Source organism: Nothobranchius furzeri, chromosome 16 (assembly GCF_043380555.1).
Source record: "Nothobranchius furzeri strain GRZ-AD chromosome 16, NfurGRZ-RIMD1, whole genome shotgun sequence".
NCBI lineage: Eukaryota > Metazoa > Chordata > Actinopteri > Cyprinodontiformes > Nothobranchiidae > Nothobranchius > Nothobranchius furzeri.
In genome coordinates this window covers 3618814-3635704 of record NC_091756.1, presented here as the reverse complement: position 1 = coordinate 3635704, position 16891 = coordinate 3618814, and the positions used below count along the sequence as shown (strand labels likewise).

General features: G+C 43.1%; 1 protein-coding gene across 3 annotated transcripts in view; it reads left to right on the top strand.

The window, feature by feature from the left end:
- Positions 1-16891, top strand: part of ryr2a (ryanodine receptor 2a (cardiac)) — a 710821-nt gene that overhangs the window by 106960 nt on the left and 586970 nt on the right. For all 3 annotated transcript variants that reach the window (XM_070545357.1, XM_070545356.1, XM_070545355.1), the window contains exons 17-18: positions 9426-9559; positions 9930-10171. In XM_070545357.1, coding sequence (XP_070401458.1) covers positions 9426-9559; positions 9930-10171 — 376 coding nt within the window. The remainder of the gene's footprint in view (positions 1-9425; positions 9560-9929; positions 10172-16891) is intronic.

The following is a 16891-nucleotide window of genomic DNA, read 5'->3' as shown; positions in this document are numbered from 1 at the left end:
AGCTCCATCATGTGTCCCAATATAGTTCAGTAATCTACAGTTTTAGATCACCTCCTCATATCACCTCCCACCTCCCCATATCACGTCTCACTTCCTCATATCACCTCCCACCACCCCATATCACCTCTCACCTCCTCATATCACCTCCCACCTCCCCATATCACCTCCCAACCTCCCCATATCACCTTCCACCTCCCCATATCACCTCCCACCTCCCTATATCACCTCCCACCTCCTCATATCGCCTCCCACCTCCCTATATCACCTCCCACCTCCTCATAGCACCTCCCACCACCCCATATCACCTCCCCATATCACATCCCACCTCCCCATATCACCTCCCACCTCCCCATATCACCTCTCACCTCCCACCTCCCCATATAACCTCCCGCCTCCTCATATCACCTCTCACCTCCTCATATAACCTCTCACCTCGTCATATCACCTCCCACCTCCCCATATCACGTCTCACTTCTCACCTCCTCATATCACCTCCCACCACCACATATCACCTCTCACCTCCTCATATCACCTCCCACCTCCCCATATCACCTCCCAACCTCCCCATATCACCTTCCACCTCCCTATATCACCTCCCACCTCCTCATATCACCTCTCACCTCCCACCTCCTCATATCACCTCCCACCACCCCATATCACCTCCCCATATCACCTCCCTCCCCATATCACATCTCACCTCCCCATATCACCTCCCATTTCCTCATCTCACCTCCCACCTCCCCATATCACCTCCCACCTCCTCATATCACCTCCCACCTCCCCATATCACCTCCCACCTCCCCATATCACCTCCCACTTCCTCATACCACCTCCCCATATCACCTCCCACCTCCCCATATCACCTCTCACCTCCCACTTCCTCATATCACCTCCCACCTCCCCATTTCACCTCCCACTTCCTCATATCACCTCCCACCTCCCCATTTCACCTCCCACTTCCTCATATCACCTCCCACCTCCCCATATCACCTCCCACTTCCTCATATCACCTCCCACCTCCCCATTTCACCTCCCACTTCCTCATATCACCTCCCACCTCCCCATATCAACTCCCACTTCCTCATATCACCTCCCACCTCCCCATATCACCTTCCATCTCCCCATATCACCTCCCACTTCCTCATATCACCTCCCACCTCCCCATATCACCTCCCACCTCCCCATATCACCTCCCACTTCCTCATATCACCTTCCACCTCCCTATATCACCTCCCACCTCCCCATATCACCTCCCACCTCCCCATATCACCTCCCACTTCCTCATATCACCTCCCACCTCCCCATATCACCTCCCACCTCCTCATATCACTTCCCACCTCCCCATATCACCTCCCACCTCCTCATATCACTTCCCACCTCCTCATATCACCTCCCACCTCCTCATATCACTTATGGACATAGGTGGAACATGGAAGCTTAGAGGATCCTGGCCAGAAGAATTTGTCAAGAAATCGACAAGGGAGTTTGTGGGCTTGGGTCCTTCTGTTGATTCCAGGAGGCGAATGAACCTGATGTTATTTCTGTGACTGCGACTTTCAAGATCAATGATTTTAGCAGTTAGCTTGTTGTTGCTGTTTGCCAATGCTAGGCATTTCTCCTCCACATCTTGGACTTGTTGGTTTTGCAGTTCGGCATGTTATTCCAACTGATTTTGTTCAAAAAGCTAAACTTATTGCCTGTGTTTACTTTCATTTTCAATATCTTTGCCAGCCGGAGCTCAGCATTAACTCCCCACTTCATCATGACACCTCCCTCTGTTGCTGTGTGGCACAAAAGCCATTTATAAGACAGACCATTACCTTAATATTACCACCAAAGAGGTGGAAGGAATGCAAAATTCACGCAACGCCACAGCACGTTTATAAGACACATCGTTGCGGTAATATTACACCAATTTCCCAGCATGGTGTGTAAGTGCTGTTGTTTTATCAGGGAGACCGGTGAAAAGGCCATTACAGTAATCCACTCTGCTGGTGATGAAAGCATGAATAAGCTTCTCTAGGTCTACGGGTGATAGAAAGCAGAGATGTGGACTCAAGTCACGACTTGGACTCGAGTTAGACTCAAGTACTTATTTTAATGACTTCTGACTTGACTTGATAAAAGCTATAAAGACTTTAAACTTGACTCCGACTTGAACGTCAATGACTTGCAACTTGAATCAACTTGCATCTGTTGACTTGATGATGACTTGCCCATATTTGATATCTTAGCACAAAAGTGGCACGACATGGACAAAAATCATAATCATTCTTTGTTTGGGCTTGATTTACTGCTGAATGCAGCAGCACTTTGTTTCTAATCAGTTTCAGTTGAACATCCTGCTTGTTTAAGCAAATAAATAAAGCTTTGAGTCAGTTGCCCAGAGTGCAAAATAAATTTTACATTATCACTCAAACTTAATTAGCTCCTCTTCCCATGTAAATCCTACCACTCACATGAGTGATTAAAAAAATCCATTTTATACACTGAATTTTATTTATTTTTAAATAGTGGTGGAACAGAGTTGATATATTTTTTCTTTAGTCTGCTTATTAGGAAAACAAAAACAGACAAATTATACAAAGAATTGAGAGGACGTGTATTTAAAAAAAAGTTATATTAAAGGCAAAGATGGAAGTCATGGAACCAAAGGAGCATAAAAACTTTCAAAACTATTATTTGGAGACACTAGACAATATATTTTTTGCACAATAATTTCTAATTATTGAACAGGAAAAGGATTTGAATTCCTTCAAAAAACATGAAACTGAATTTCAGCAGCTGAGAACCGGAAGGGAGGGGTGTAGTACCGCAAGCTTCCACTGGGTGATTCCTATGAGCTGAAGGTGGAGGAGTGAGTGATTTGTACTGCGAGTTGTGAGTCATGAGCTAACAGAAGTTACAGTGTCTGCAACTCATCTAGCCGATCATAACATAATGGATGTCTTTCAGTCAGGTTTACGACCCCTGCATAGCACTGAGTCCTCTCCTCCGTGTCTTCAGTGACATTTTTATGGCTACTGATTCTGGCTCCTGCTGTGTTATTATTTCTCAATCTGTCTGCCGCCTTTGACACCATCGACCACGACATCCTTTTATTACGCTTAGAGGAGGTTGCTGTAATACGTGGTCTAACCCTAACTTGGTTTAGGTCTTATTTGTCTAACAGGTCCCAACGGGTGGTGTTGACAGAGGTGGAAAGAGTACTAAAATGTTGTACTTAAGTACAAGTATAATTACTTTCATGAAATTTTACTCAATTACAAGTAAAATTACCTGCCTCAAAATGTACTCAAGTAAAAGTAAAAAGTAGCTTATTTCAAATGTAGTCAGAGTAAAAGTTACTTAGTTACTTTTTTGACTGTGCAAGGATGGGCTCTTCTGAATAGTTAAAAAAAAGACAATGGGGTATAAATGTCAAAGTGGCCATTTTTTTTTATTAAATGAACAAATATGCATATTGAAGTACAAAGGCAGTTACACTGCAAACTAGTAACATAAATTAGGTTATGGTCACAAGCCCATGACTTTTCCCTGAATGCTTATTTAGAGCAGCTGATTTTTAAAGTTAGCAGAGTTAATCTTTGGTAGTGGGTTCACTCACTCATTTAAAGATATCGGCCAGAGGCAAAATTTGTTTGAACAGCGTGTGTAAATGTGTATTAAAATCTCAGATGAAAAAGGTTTTTGGATTTTGACGGCTGGAATTGTAAGAAAATCTGATGTTTGTGACCGGCGAGGGAAAAACAGAAACTAACTTCCAGTCTAAGCCCTGGGCAGCTGGTGACGTTTCACATGGAGCTCTGCTGAAACAGCTGTAGTAAACAACGCCTGACTCCGCTGTTTCTGCGTTAGCGTTATAGCAGAGAACATTGTGTCATCAGTCAGATGTAGCTTCTGAAGCCTCTACTAGTCCATCAGATTTGTTTTTTCTCTGGGATACGGCGACGAGAACGGATGTTAGATTACTGGAGAAGTTCAACCAAACTCCGACCCCGCCAGCTGGATATCACTACCAGAGGTGCAGACATGTTTTAGACCGTTTGACTCAGAAGACCTGCGACCTGATTTGGACATAGAGGAGGATTCTGTTCATCTTCAGAACCAAAATCGGTACAGATTGTTTACTTTTCTTAAATATTTCATTTCTGTGCTCCACTGGGAGCTCTAAGCTGACGAGTTCTTAGCTCCATCATGTGTCCCAATATAGTTCAGTAATCTACAGTTTTACTGCTGTGTGTATTTATTGATATAACTCTGGAAAATAATGAACCTACAATTTACCAGAATAAATCTTCCTGATGCTGGAGTAACTCCTTAGCTCAACTCGTTGTTTGTACTAATCCAGGATGTCGTGGAGGTTCTAATGTTGAAATATAGAGATCATCTTTTAGATTATATCTCTGTGTGTGTGTAAGTGTGTGTGTGTGTGTGTGTGTGTGTGTGTGTGTGTGTGTGTGTGAGTGTGTGCGTGCGTGTGTGTGTATGTGTGTGTGAGAGAGTGCGTGCGTGTGTGTGTGTGTGTGTGTCGTAGCTTTCCCAAAGGACTTGTTCTTTCCTTACCGGAGCGAACACGGTTAGTTTTGCTGCAGTCATGCTAACGGGACTCGTCTGGAGTCCAGAAGTAGCGGTGCGGTTCTAGATGGATTTATAGACGTAGGTTATTATTTTAGATCAGACCTGTTATTTAAAAATGCGTGTAGGACACGGACACATGGCTCAGACCTTTTGCTGCAGCTGTAAACGCAATTTTACGTAACAATTAGGAGCATGAAAGTAAACAAATAACAGTGATTCACAATACTAGCATCAGCAGCTAGCTTGTTTTACGTGCTGGAGTGACGTATGCGAAACACAGTTCTTCACTGTCTGGAGGAGAGGATTTGGATTTTCTGTAATCATTTATGACAAAAGTCCTTAATAAAATAAAAAACCGAACCCAGTACATGTTTATATAGATAATAAAGTGTAGTTATTTTGCATTTCTACAATTTTAATGCCGAGCCAATACCTTTAACCCTTCACCACTGAAATCAGTTTGTTCATTCCAATCCTCCTAAATAATCCTCCAATCATCCAACTGGAATCCTTAAGGGTCCCGTAACATCCATCCTGTCAGAACAGGCCGTGGGAGCCCAGGTGTTACTAGAACTAACGGTGTCTCCTCACCAGCGTGAGCCTCCAAACTGTGAAGGTTGGTCTCCAAACATGAACCTTAAATTCATGCATTTATCTCCTCTTGTAACACTTTAACATGTTTTAAAAGGCTTGCATCATGATAAGTTACACCTCCCAGACCAAAGATAGGTCCAATATAAGATGAAACATTATCATAAACACTGCAGAGACATCATTGTTTATTAAATACAAGTTATTTTCCTGAGCCATTACTTCAGCCAAGATATAGGATGCATGGATTTGATGAAGCCATGCTGTCTTATGCAGTCCTACACACACACACACACACACACACACACACACACACACACACACACACACACACAGCAGCAGCAGCATGTTAGAATCATGTGAATGACTAATTTAACTACACTGAACTGCTTTAGTAATAATTGAATCTCTTATTCTGGAGTAAAATAAAGAAACAAGCTCAATCATCACATATCTGTGGCATCAAGGAGCATTTTCTGAGTTCAAACACAGGGATGGAGCACAATGTTTACACCTGAACAGTATCAGGATTAAGTCACAGAGGCCTGCAGGTCTTCTGTTTTATGAGCAGAGCGCTGATAATCCGCTTCTTAGGAGCGCTAAACGTAATTTTGCCGCTTCCGTGCGGAGCGGTATGGAAACACATTTCAAACACGGAACCGAGTCTGGTTGCCGAACCGAGCAGAATTCTGATGACGTCACACCGGTGCGCGAAGGTGCGGGTTCCAACCCACAGGAGAGGAGGGAGAGAGGAGGTAAACAGCGAGTGGATCACAGAACTTTTGTTTTTGAGCAAAACTGCGGTAAAAATGGCTGTTTGTCCTCATCATAAAGCGTGTAGACCCCCCCTCCCCGGTTTAGACGTGGTGCTCATGCAGGTGTCTCTTTCTGTTCCGACGCTGCTACACGTACAATTTTTAATTTATTAAGCCTACAATTTATTTTTACTCAGTAACGAATATGATTTAAAATGTAGCGAATTACAATTCTTTTTTAAGAACTTACTCAAGTAAAAGTAAAAGTACAGATTTTAAAAACGACTTAAAAAGTATAAATTTACAAAAAAGCTACTCAATTACAGTAACGTGAGTAAATATAATTCGTTACTTTCCACCTCTGGGTGTTGACCAGCATCTCATCTCACTCTGCTCCATTCCCGTGTGGGGTCCCGCAGGGATCTATTCTTGGGCCTTTGTTGTTTTGTCTTTACCTCCTTCCCCTCAGCTTAATCCTAAAAAAACACTATGTTCAATATCACTTATATGCTGACGACTGTCAGATTTACATGTCGGTGAAACCCCAGCAATCCATCCAGCCTCTTCTAGACTGCCTACGTGATGTGAAATGTTTGCTGGCCACAAATTTTCTGCATCTCAACGATTCCAAGACTGAACTGATCCTGTTTGATCTGGTCAGATCTAGCTCATTCCAAACCCCAGATCTTTCATCTATTTCTCAAAATCTAAAAACCGTTGTGCCAAACCTGGGTGTGAAGATGGAGTCATAATTCTAGACTAAAGACACACCATTTTACCCTTGCTTTTAACAGTTAGCTGTTAGTTTGGCTTTTACTACTCTTATTTTATCGTCCATTGTAAAGTTTCATTGGTTTTATTGTTTTTTTTTTTTGTCGGTTTGTCTTTTTCTTATTGTTGGCTGTATTTTATAGTACTGTTTTATGTTTTTTTATCTCTATTATTGTGCGACTGTTCAGCACTTTGGTCAGCCATATGGCTGTGTTTTTAAAGTGCTATATAAATAAAGGTGGTATGGTATGGTATGGCATGGTATGGTATGGTATGGTATGGTATGGTATGGTATGGTATGGTATGAACCAAATCATGTCAGATTCTACAGATCTGTTCTGTGGGGTACCCCAGGGCTCTGTTTTGGATTCCGTTTCTGCTGTACATACACCCTCTTGGGACAGATAATTGATTCTTTTCACAATGTCTCTTATCACCTATATGCAGATGATATTCAGCTGTACTGCTCCTTTAAGGATTCTGAGTTCTACAAACTGAATTACTAGAGTGTCTATCAGCGATCACAAGCTGGCTAGAAGAAAACTTCCTTCAGTTAAACTCTGAAAAGACCGAATGTCCGATCATCGCCCCTGAGAGCATGGTTCCCCTGATTAGTCTAAAACTGTCATTTATCCTCTGTCGTCAAGACAAACTTAAGGAATTTGGGTGTTTTTGACCAATCAATGTCTCTTGAAGGTCACTCAAAAACGTTGGTCCAAAACTGTTTTTATCACTTAAGAAATATCTCCAAACTGCAAAGGTTGGTGTCAAAACATGAACTTGAAATGGTTCTCCATGCCTTTATCTCCTCCCGTCTGGATTACTGTAACACACTCTTCACATGTTTTAACAAAAAGCCCTTGGCCGCCTTCAGTTGGTCCAGAACTCTGCAGTGAGGCTCCTAACTGGAGCAAACAGAAGAGCACACATCACTCCTATTCTGGTGTCTCTGCACTGGTTACCCGTTAACTTTAGAGTTCATTTTAGAGTCCTGACTAGAACTTTCAGGCTCTACATGGTCAAGCTCCTCCCTATATTACTGACCTGTTAAAGCCTTATGTTCCAACCCGAGCCCTCAGGTCCACCCACCAGAACCTTCTAGAAGTTCCAAAGACCAGATATAATCTGGAATGATCTTCCTTTATCCTTACGCAGCATTGACGGTCCTGGGGTGGGGGGGTGGGTGGGGGGCGTTTGGGGGGGGGGGGGGGGGTGCACGTGGTTAGTTAGCATTCCTCCTACGTCCGTCACAGCTGTGGGTGGGGTTTGAGCGGGTGCGCTTTACCGACTTCCGGGGATGTTTGTTACCGGAAGACAAGATGAACGGGTCTCTACAGGGACGCGGCTCTCATCAATCACTTTGAAAACCCATTCAAAAGATTTGATTTGTTCGTGAATGTCACATCACTAGGGGGAGCACGAGTGAGTGGGCTCATCAGACACAGTCCTGGCCAGGCTGGGTGCACGCCTCGCTGGGCTTCCTCCACAAAGATGGAGCAGCAGATCTGCACACCTCTGAACGCAGCACTGCCGCTGTGCTGTTAAAAGGGGAGAGGCAAGTTACCGAAACTCTTCAAATTTCTCTGCAGCAGCAACCTCAAAGCCCCGAAGCCTCTGCTAGCTAACGGTTTACAAGTTTCGGTACCCAGTCAGCCAGCCAGCCCCACCAACATATTATAATTCAACCCATCTTTGAGCAAGCAGCATTTCCCCCATTCAACAAGCAAAAAGAAGCAGAAACTGCTTGAATGATCTGCTAGTGTAGTCAATAACCACAGTTTGCCCTCTTTGTTGGAATCATTTTATGATTAACATCCAAACACAAACACACAGAGGACGCAACCAAAGTTCAGAGTCAAAAAGGCCGTACATCCACTAAGCATTAAATTACACTTAAACAGTTGAGTTAAAATAAATTCACCCCCTCAGAGATGTCATGAATGTAAATTAGATCTGATAAACCTAAAATAATTTCTGAACCAGGCTGTAAACATGCTTATTTCTGCTGTGAAATTGACATTTTTAACATGGGAGTCAACGAGGATTTGCTCACTTCTGGTGCCACCCCCTAGTGGATGAGAGCGGAACTGCAGTTTTTCCCACTTCTGTGTTGGCTTCATTAAATTCAGACCAAATGGCCCCTTGGTTAGGAGGCGTAGCTTTTGGCTCTTTCTGGAAGGGTGGGGGGGTTGTTATCATGTACAACAACACGTTAGTGTCTCTCAGAACCAATTAAATGAGGAAGATACATTTTCTTTAATGTTTAGTTTTAGGATTAAAGTGAAAAACTTGACAATGTATTCTCTGAGTAAGGCTAACTGTCAGCCTAGTCTGAAGGGTTACAGGCACTAATGTGAGTTTGGAAGAGCCTGGTAGGTATTTAACTCATTTATTCTAGCTTTTGCAACATTTCCTTACAAAGATCTTCTGTTTTCCATAAATGGTGAATCTGGAATAAACAATATTTAATATGATAAACACACAAGCAGTTCAATTTGAAGTGAAACACATATCTGTGGAATTTGTGTCTTATCTCCATGTAGCCTTCCAAGCTGCTTTTTACTGTAAATCCTTTTAAATGAAATCACAATCTTTCAGCTATTTTAGGAGGTCAAGTTCTCATGAGATTAGAGTGGGTGATGGAGCAGAGGAATGTCTGGTAACCGCTATATTCTACAGAAAGTGTTCAGACTGTAACGTGTGTGTGTGTGTGTGTTTTCTGTCCAGGTCCTCGATGTGTTGTGTTCTCTTTGTGTGTGTAACGGTGTTGCAGTGCGCACGAACCAGCACCTAATTTGTGATAACCTACTGCCAGGAAGGGATCTGCTACTGCAGACTCGTCTGGTCAACCACGTGAGCAGGTATACACACACACACACACACACACGCACACACACACGCACGCACACACACACACACACACACACACGCACGCACACACACACACACACACACACACACGCACACGCACACACACGCACGCACGCACGCACACACACGCACGCACGCACACACACACACACACACGCACGCACGCACGCACACACACACGCACGCACACACACACACGCACGCACGCACGCACGCACGCACGCACACACACACACACACACACACACACACACACACACACACACGCACGCACACACACACACACTTACACTTCTTTGAGAAGGGTAAGATGGTGTGCAGAGTTTTTTAGTTTTGTGCCTTTTCCTCTTTGTTCAACAGCATGAGACCCAACATCTTCCTGGGTGTCAGCGACGGCTCGGCGCAGTATAGGAAATGGTACTATGAGCTGATTGTGGACCAGGTGCAGCCATTTGTCACAGCAGAGGCCACTCACCTGAGAGTGGGCTGGGCCAACACCAGTGGCTATGCCCCCTACCCCAGTGGCGGAGAGGGCTGGGGAGGCAACGGCGTGGGGGACGATCTCTACTCCTATGGTTTTGATGGACTTCATCTTTGGTCAGGTGAGCTGTATGGTGTTTGCTAGGACTAGAGTGGGCTTTTTCAGTGGTGTGTGTGTGTGTGTGTGTGTTTATGTATTTACTAACTACTGAGCATCATCGTGAGGTTTTAACCAACAGAATGAGGACATTTTTGGAGTTAAAGTTTACATTACGGGGTAAAAGTTCGGCAGACGCGTTTATTTATATCTGGGTGGGGGAGGGGGGACGGTGCTGCACACACAGCCGGTGTGATCAGCTCTGAAAAGCGTTGATCACAATTTGAAGATCATGTTTATTTTTCACATAGATCGTCGCCGGATTCCTCTTCCGGTCGGCATTCTAGGAATCAAAATAAAAAACTTTGAACAATTCTGGGAAAAACGAACAGTTGTTCCCGGTTCCAATCGATGCTCGATGCCCAACCCTAGTCCTCACTCATTTTAAATGCTTCCTAGTTGGTTTTAGAGGTATGGTGTGATTTAAGTTTTAGTTCAGGTTAGGGTTAGGAACAGATCAGCATGGGTTATGGTTAGGTTATGGGTTAGGCATAATAATGAGCACCTTGAATGGTGCTCTCGTGGTCTGCCTGTATCTGGTTTGTTCTACATGCTTTGGGACGTTGGGGCCCTGACCGTAAAGCATATTCTGATTCTGATGGTCACAAAAATGAATGGAAGTCAAGAGAGGGTCCTCACTAAGATAGAAAGATAGACGTCTGTGTGAGTGTGTGCGTTACGCACACCCACCCTAGGATTCAGAGGTTGTTCTCTGCATCAGCATCTGTCTGCATTCCTTCGTGGGGGTTTGTTGCTAGCATCTCGAGGCTGCTCTGGCATCAGATTCAGATAACAAAAATTTGTTTGGGTCAGGTTGAGATAATTTTCCTCTCTGCCTTCAGTCTTTACTGATCATTCCGGTCCCTCAGTGAAGCCAATTTAGGTTTTTTAACTTGTCCATACCGTCCGGTGACCCTCTCCGAGATGACATCCATTTTGCGCACTAATACCGGTAACGCCGCTAGAACGTTGTCCAGCTTACGATTCACCTCGAGTAACGTCCCAGTCTGAAAAGTCTCCACACGGACGGTGCTTTCCGTGGGTGCGGGTCGCCCTCCAATCGCTCCCGTCCTCCCAAATTTCCAGAAGCCTCCCACTCCAATCAGAAGAAATCCAGTGACCATCAGACCAAATATCCACACGTCTTCGACGTCCTCAATGGACAGCTGGCTGAGGCATACGACCTTCCACTCCTTCCAGGAATCCAGCTTATACCCCGCTGGGTGTGTCCACTGCGGGCAAGTGGGAGCCCCCTGCTCCGTTCTCATTGTTGAAAAAATCTTATCAATCGTGTTGAATGACCATTTTATCAAATCCATGGTTAAAAAATAGGGTTTTTCAGCAGAAATGCAGAGAAGCGCTCTGTGGGCAGACAGGACAAAGCCTTGGGAAAAAAAAGATAGGGGAGCAAAAGGAGAAGCGTCTGTACTCTGTGAGTGCCAGGAAGAAGAATCCTTATCCTTATCATTAGTAAGTGTAACGGCCAAAAGGGTCAATTTTCTCCTATATATTGATCAACATAATAACCTTTCATGTACAGAAATAAATCCACTCTCTCTTTGACCTTCTAAATCCAGAATGTTCTGCTCAGGGCGTGTTTACATACAGAAGACCAGGGGCGGATTTAGGACTGAAGAAGATCCGGGGCTTAACACACACGCGCACACACGCGCACGCGCACACGCGCGCACACACACATGCGCGCACACACGTGACACGCACTAGTCAACATCATATATATATATATCTTGTACCACATAATTTTTAATCTGAAGCTACATATGAAGCATATTCAGGACAGAGTATTGTTCCTGTTAGTGTTTAGTGTGAGATGATAGTAAATATTCCCGCTCTTTCTCCAACAACTTTACCTGATAGTAAGCTAACTTTAGGCAAACCAGCAGCACAACAAATATTTTCAAATAAGACTCACAAACCTGAGTCAACACCAGTCTCATTAGAGCTGGGGTTCTGTCGTTGTACTTTTGGTCTAAAAAAACGTCCTTATGTCCATCTTCACTCATGCGTTTCAGACAGAGACTGCAGAAGAAGCCGGCTGCTGAAGGGCTTCTTCTTCAGTGGTGGAGGCTCGGGCAGGCTGTATATCAATTAAGTAACCTAGTGGTAGAGTGTCCGCCCTGAGATCGGGAGATCAGGGGTTCGACTCCTGGTCGGGTCATACCAAAGATTTTGAGAAAAATGGGACCCAGCATTAAGGGGTTGGATTGGGGGGTTAAACCACCAAATAGTTCCCGAGCGCGGCGTGTCTGCAACTCACCGCTCCCCCAGGGGATGGGTCAAATGCGGAGACTAAATGGGACTTTACAAACTACTGCCAGCTGCGCTCTCTCTGTTGGACTTTGGTACTGCATGTTACTTCCGCGATGTAGATCCGGGGCTTATCATGAAAGATCCGGGGCTTCAGCCCAAGTAGCCGGGCCTAACGCCGCCCCTGCAGAAGACCAAACATCCAGACAAACATTATCTCCCAAGGTTCCTGCACTCTCTGTGAAAGCCAGATGTCAACAGTCTTCACTCTGAATAAGTGAAGACTTCATGATTTTACAGTTATAAGTAAATAATCATGTGTGATGAATGAACAAGACGCTTAAATGAAATGTTTGAATAATCTGTGCCTAAATCAATGAATTTGAAATGAATATTGTTCCTACAATGATCCATTTATATCACAAATCACTGTGTGATGATTTAACAAGTTACCGTATTTTCCGGACTATAAGTCGCACTTTTTTTCATCGTCTGGCTGGTCCTGCAGCTTATACTCTGGAGCGGCTTTTATACCAAATTATGTATACCGCGCTGCTGCGGGCCGGCTCTTGACCAGGAATAAGCTCCTCTGCCCCGCCATCACTTGCTGGAGACCGTGGCGCGCTGCTGCGGTCTGGCTCCGGTCCATATTTCAGCTCCTCTGCCCAGCCATCACCTGCTGCAGCCTGTGGCTGGGTGGTGCGGGCCGCGTCCAGCCCAGGAATAAGCTCTCCCTGCCCGCTGGGAGGGTTTGAATCACCGCCATCCTCTGCTGGAGACCGTGGCGCGCTGCTGCGCCCTGGTTGTTTATTCTGTTATGTTTACCGGTACTTGTCTTGCAATGTGAAATGCTTGGTCTCAGTTTTGTAAGAAAAATAATAAAATTTCCCCCCAAAATGCAACTTAAAGTGGTGTGAAAAACTATTTACCCCCTTCCTGATTTCTTATTCTTTTGCATGTTTGTCACACAAAATGTTTCTGATCATCAAACACATTTAACCGTTAGTCAAAAACAACACAAGTAAACACAAAATGCACTTTTGAAATGATGGTTTTTATTATTTAGGGAGAGAAAAAATCCAAACCTACATTGCCCTGTGTGAAAAAGTAATTGCCCCCTGAACCTAATAACTGGTTGGGCCTCCCTTAGCAGCAATAACTGCAATCAAGCGTTTGCGATAACTTGCTACGAGTCTTTTACAGCGCTCTGGAGGAATTTTGGCCCACTCATCTTTGCAGAATTGTTGTAATTCAGCTTTATTTGAGGGTTTTCTAGCATGAACCGCCTTTTTAAGGTCATGCCATAGCATCTCAAGAGGATTCAGGTCAGCACTTTGACTAGGCCACTCCAAAGTCTTCATTTTGTTGTTCTTCAGCCATTCAGAGGTGGCTTTGCTGGTGTGCTTTGGGTCATTGTCCTGCTGCAGCACCCAAGATGGCTTCAGCTTTAGTTGACAAACAGATGGCCGGACGTTCTCCTTCAGGATGTTTTGGTAGACGGTAGAATTCATGGTTCCATTTATCACAGCAAGCCTTCCAGTTCCTGAAGCAGCAAAACAACCCCAGACCATCACACTACCACCACCATATTTTACTGTTGGTATGATGTTCTTTGTCTGAAATGCTGTTACTTATACGCCAGATGTAACGGGACATCTGCCTTCCAAAAAGTTCTACTTTTGTCTCATCAGTCCACGAGGTATTTTCCCAAAAGTCTTGGCAATCATTGAGATGTTTCTTAGCAAAACTGAGACGAGCCCTGATGTTCTTGTTGCTTAACAGTGGTTTGCATCTTGGAAATCTGCCATGCAGGCCATTTTTGCCCAGTCTCTCTCTTATGGTGGAGTCGTGAACACTGACCTCAATTGAGGCAAGTGAGGCCTGCAGTTCTTTAGAAGTTGTCCTGGGGTCTTTTGTGACCTCTCGGATGAGTTGTCTCTGCGCTCTTGGAGTAATTTTGGTGGGCCGCCCACTCCTGGGAAGGTTCACCACTGTTCCATGTTGTTGCCATTTGTGGATAATGGCTCTCACTGTGGTTCGCTGGAGTCCCAAAGCTTTACAAATGGCTTTATAACCTTTACCAGACTGATAGCTCTCAGTTACTTTTGTTTTCATTTGTTCTTGAATTTCTTTGGATCTTGGCATGATGTCTAGCTTTTGAGGTGCTTTTGGTCTACTTGTCTGTGTCAGGCAGCTCATATTTAAGTGATTTCTTGATTGAAACAGGTGTGGCAGTAATCAGGCTTGGGGGTGGCTACAGAAATTGAACTCAGGTGTGAAACATCACAGTTGGGTTATTTTTTAACAGGGTGGGGGATGGGGGTGGGGGGCAGTTACTTTTTCACACAGGGCAATCAAAGCAGGTTTGGATTTTGTTCTCTCCCTAAACCATCATTTCAAAACTGCATTTTGTGTTTACTTGTGTTATCTTTGACTAACGGTTAAATGTTTGATGATCAGAAACATTTTGTGTGACAAACATGCAAAAGAATAAGAAATCAGGAAGGGGCAAAAAGTTTTTCACACCACTGTATAGCCCAGTGCGACTTATATATGTTTTTTTCTTCTTCATTATACATTTTATGGCTGTGTGACTTATATCCGGATAATACAGTAATCATTGTTTACACTCATACACACTACAATAAGACACATATTAAGATTAAAAACATTTTTCTATATGAAGAGGGCGTGGCTTTCTGAGGGATGTCGGTAAAGACTCAGAAACGTGTCAAATTGTGATTTGTCAGACTTGGCCAGAAATTATAACAAAGTAGTTTAATAAAACAAGAAGTACTTCCCGATTAATTCAGTTTCCAGCTGACCCTGATTCGGCCAAATCAGGAAAGAAGCCTCTTTTGAAACAAACTCCTTTGACCTTAAGTCCAAACCCAATCTGCAGACCCTGGGTTGCATGTCATGGCTGGGGAAGCTGAGCTCAGAGGAAGCTACTAATCACTGAGTATTGTGGTTTTGACGTCCGTGACCTCACCACTCTGACCGCAACTCTCCTGACCGCCGGGAGCAACTCATACAAGGGTATGGTAAGCCTGCATACTGGTGTCTGATGAGGTTTATAAATAAACAACTCTCTAGTTTATAACAAACAACAATTTATTTTACACACAGATTTCACAATTTCTCTCAGATACAAAGAACGGTTGCTACAACATCTAGCTTCCATCACAATGCCTCACTTCCACCACACCATATCTCATTATTCTTATCTTGTCATGTATAAGTTATTAGTTTAGGAAAAATAATTAAATTCATGTTATAAACTATATACTGACTCTGTCTGAGTTAATACGAAGTGTGTTTATGGTCCCTGAATAAGCAAAGAACCCTAGAGTCTTCTGATTAAACATTCAAAGATCAACCAGGTTGATATTTCATATTTATATGGAATATCACATCTTATTGGTCATAATTAATACGTTTTAATTACGACAGTAAGTCATTAACAGATCATTTGCAAGATATTAGTTAATGATGTACAAATGATTTATAAAGCTTATACTAACATTTACAAATGCATTAATAAATGTTTAGTAAGTCCTTAACAGATCATTTACACGGTATTAAGTTATAATTATAATTCATTTTTAGAGGCTGTGATGAAATTTACAAACAATGATTAACTAAACATTTGCACATTTGATAATGGGTTTCAGATTATTCAAAATCTTCTAAAGTCACATTCACGATTAAGATTATGATGCACCAGTGATTTATTCAGGTTTGACTAAATGATCATGAATACATTTCTCAATTGATTTTGAACATGAAATAATTTAAATATTAATAAAATTTACCAAAAAAATTCACACAGTTTTAACCCCTTTTTGGATAATTTCTTTTATTTAAGTGTTGTTTTGGATAAAAGAGGGTAGAGCTGAAACTGAACAAAATATTCAAATAATCAAATATAAATTTTCGACGTTTTGTTTTATGTATCACTTCCGGGTTATACAACATCCTCCTGGTGTGACTTCCTGGTTTCGTGACGTAATGCTCAAACAAATTATAGTCAGCGTCAGCAACAGAGGCTTTTTAAAACATTTAAAAGTAATGAGGTGTTCATACGTTCATTAGGGGAAGTAAAAAGTGTAAGAGATTACTTGTAGGTGTACAAATGTCATTTATTAATGTTTTTAATATAATGTTGTAGATACTGAACAGTTCTGGTGTCTGATCATCAGATAGAAACACACGATGGAATGGGCCTGTTCATCTGTCCGATGTTCCGATGGTACGTCTTCTACGGCTGGAAAGTTTACATTTACGTCAGATCAGGGATTTCTCGCAACGGTTCCAAACATTCACATATTCACTTTCTTTGACGTACTGATGGTTTATAAAAGAGTTGTAGAATCCCTCTTGTATTTAAAAGAAAGTAAAAGATTAATAACCTGAA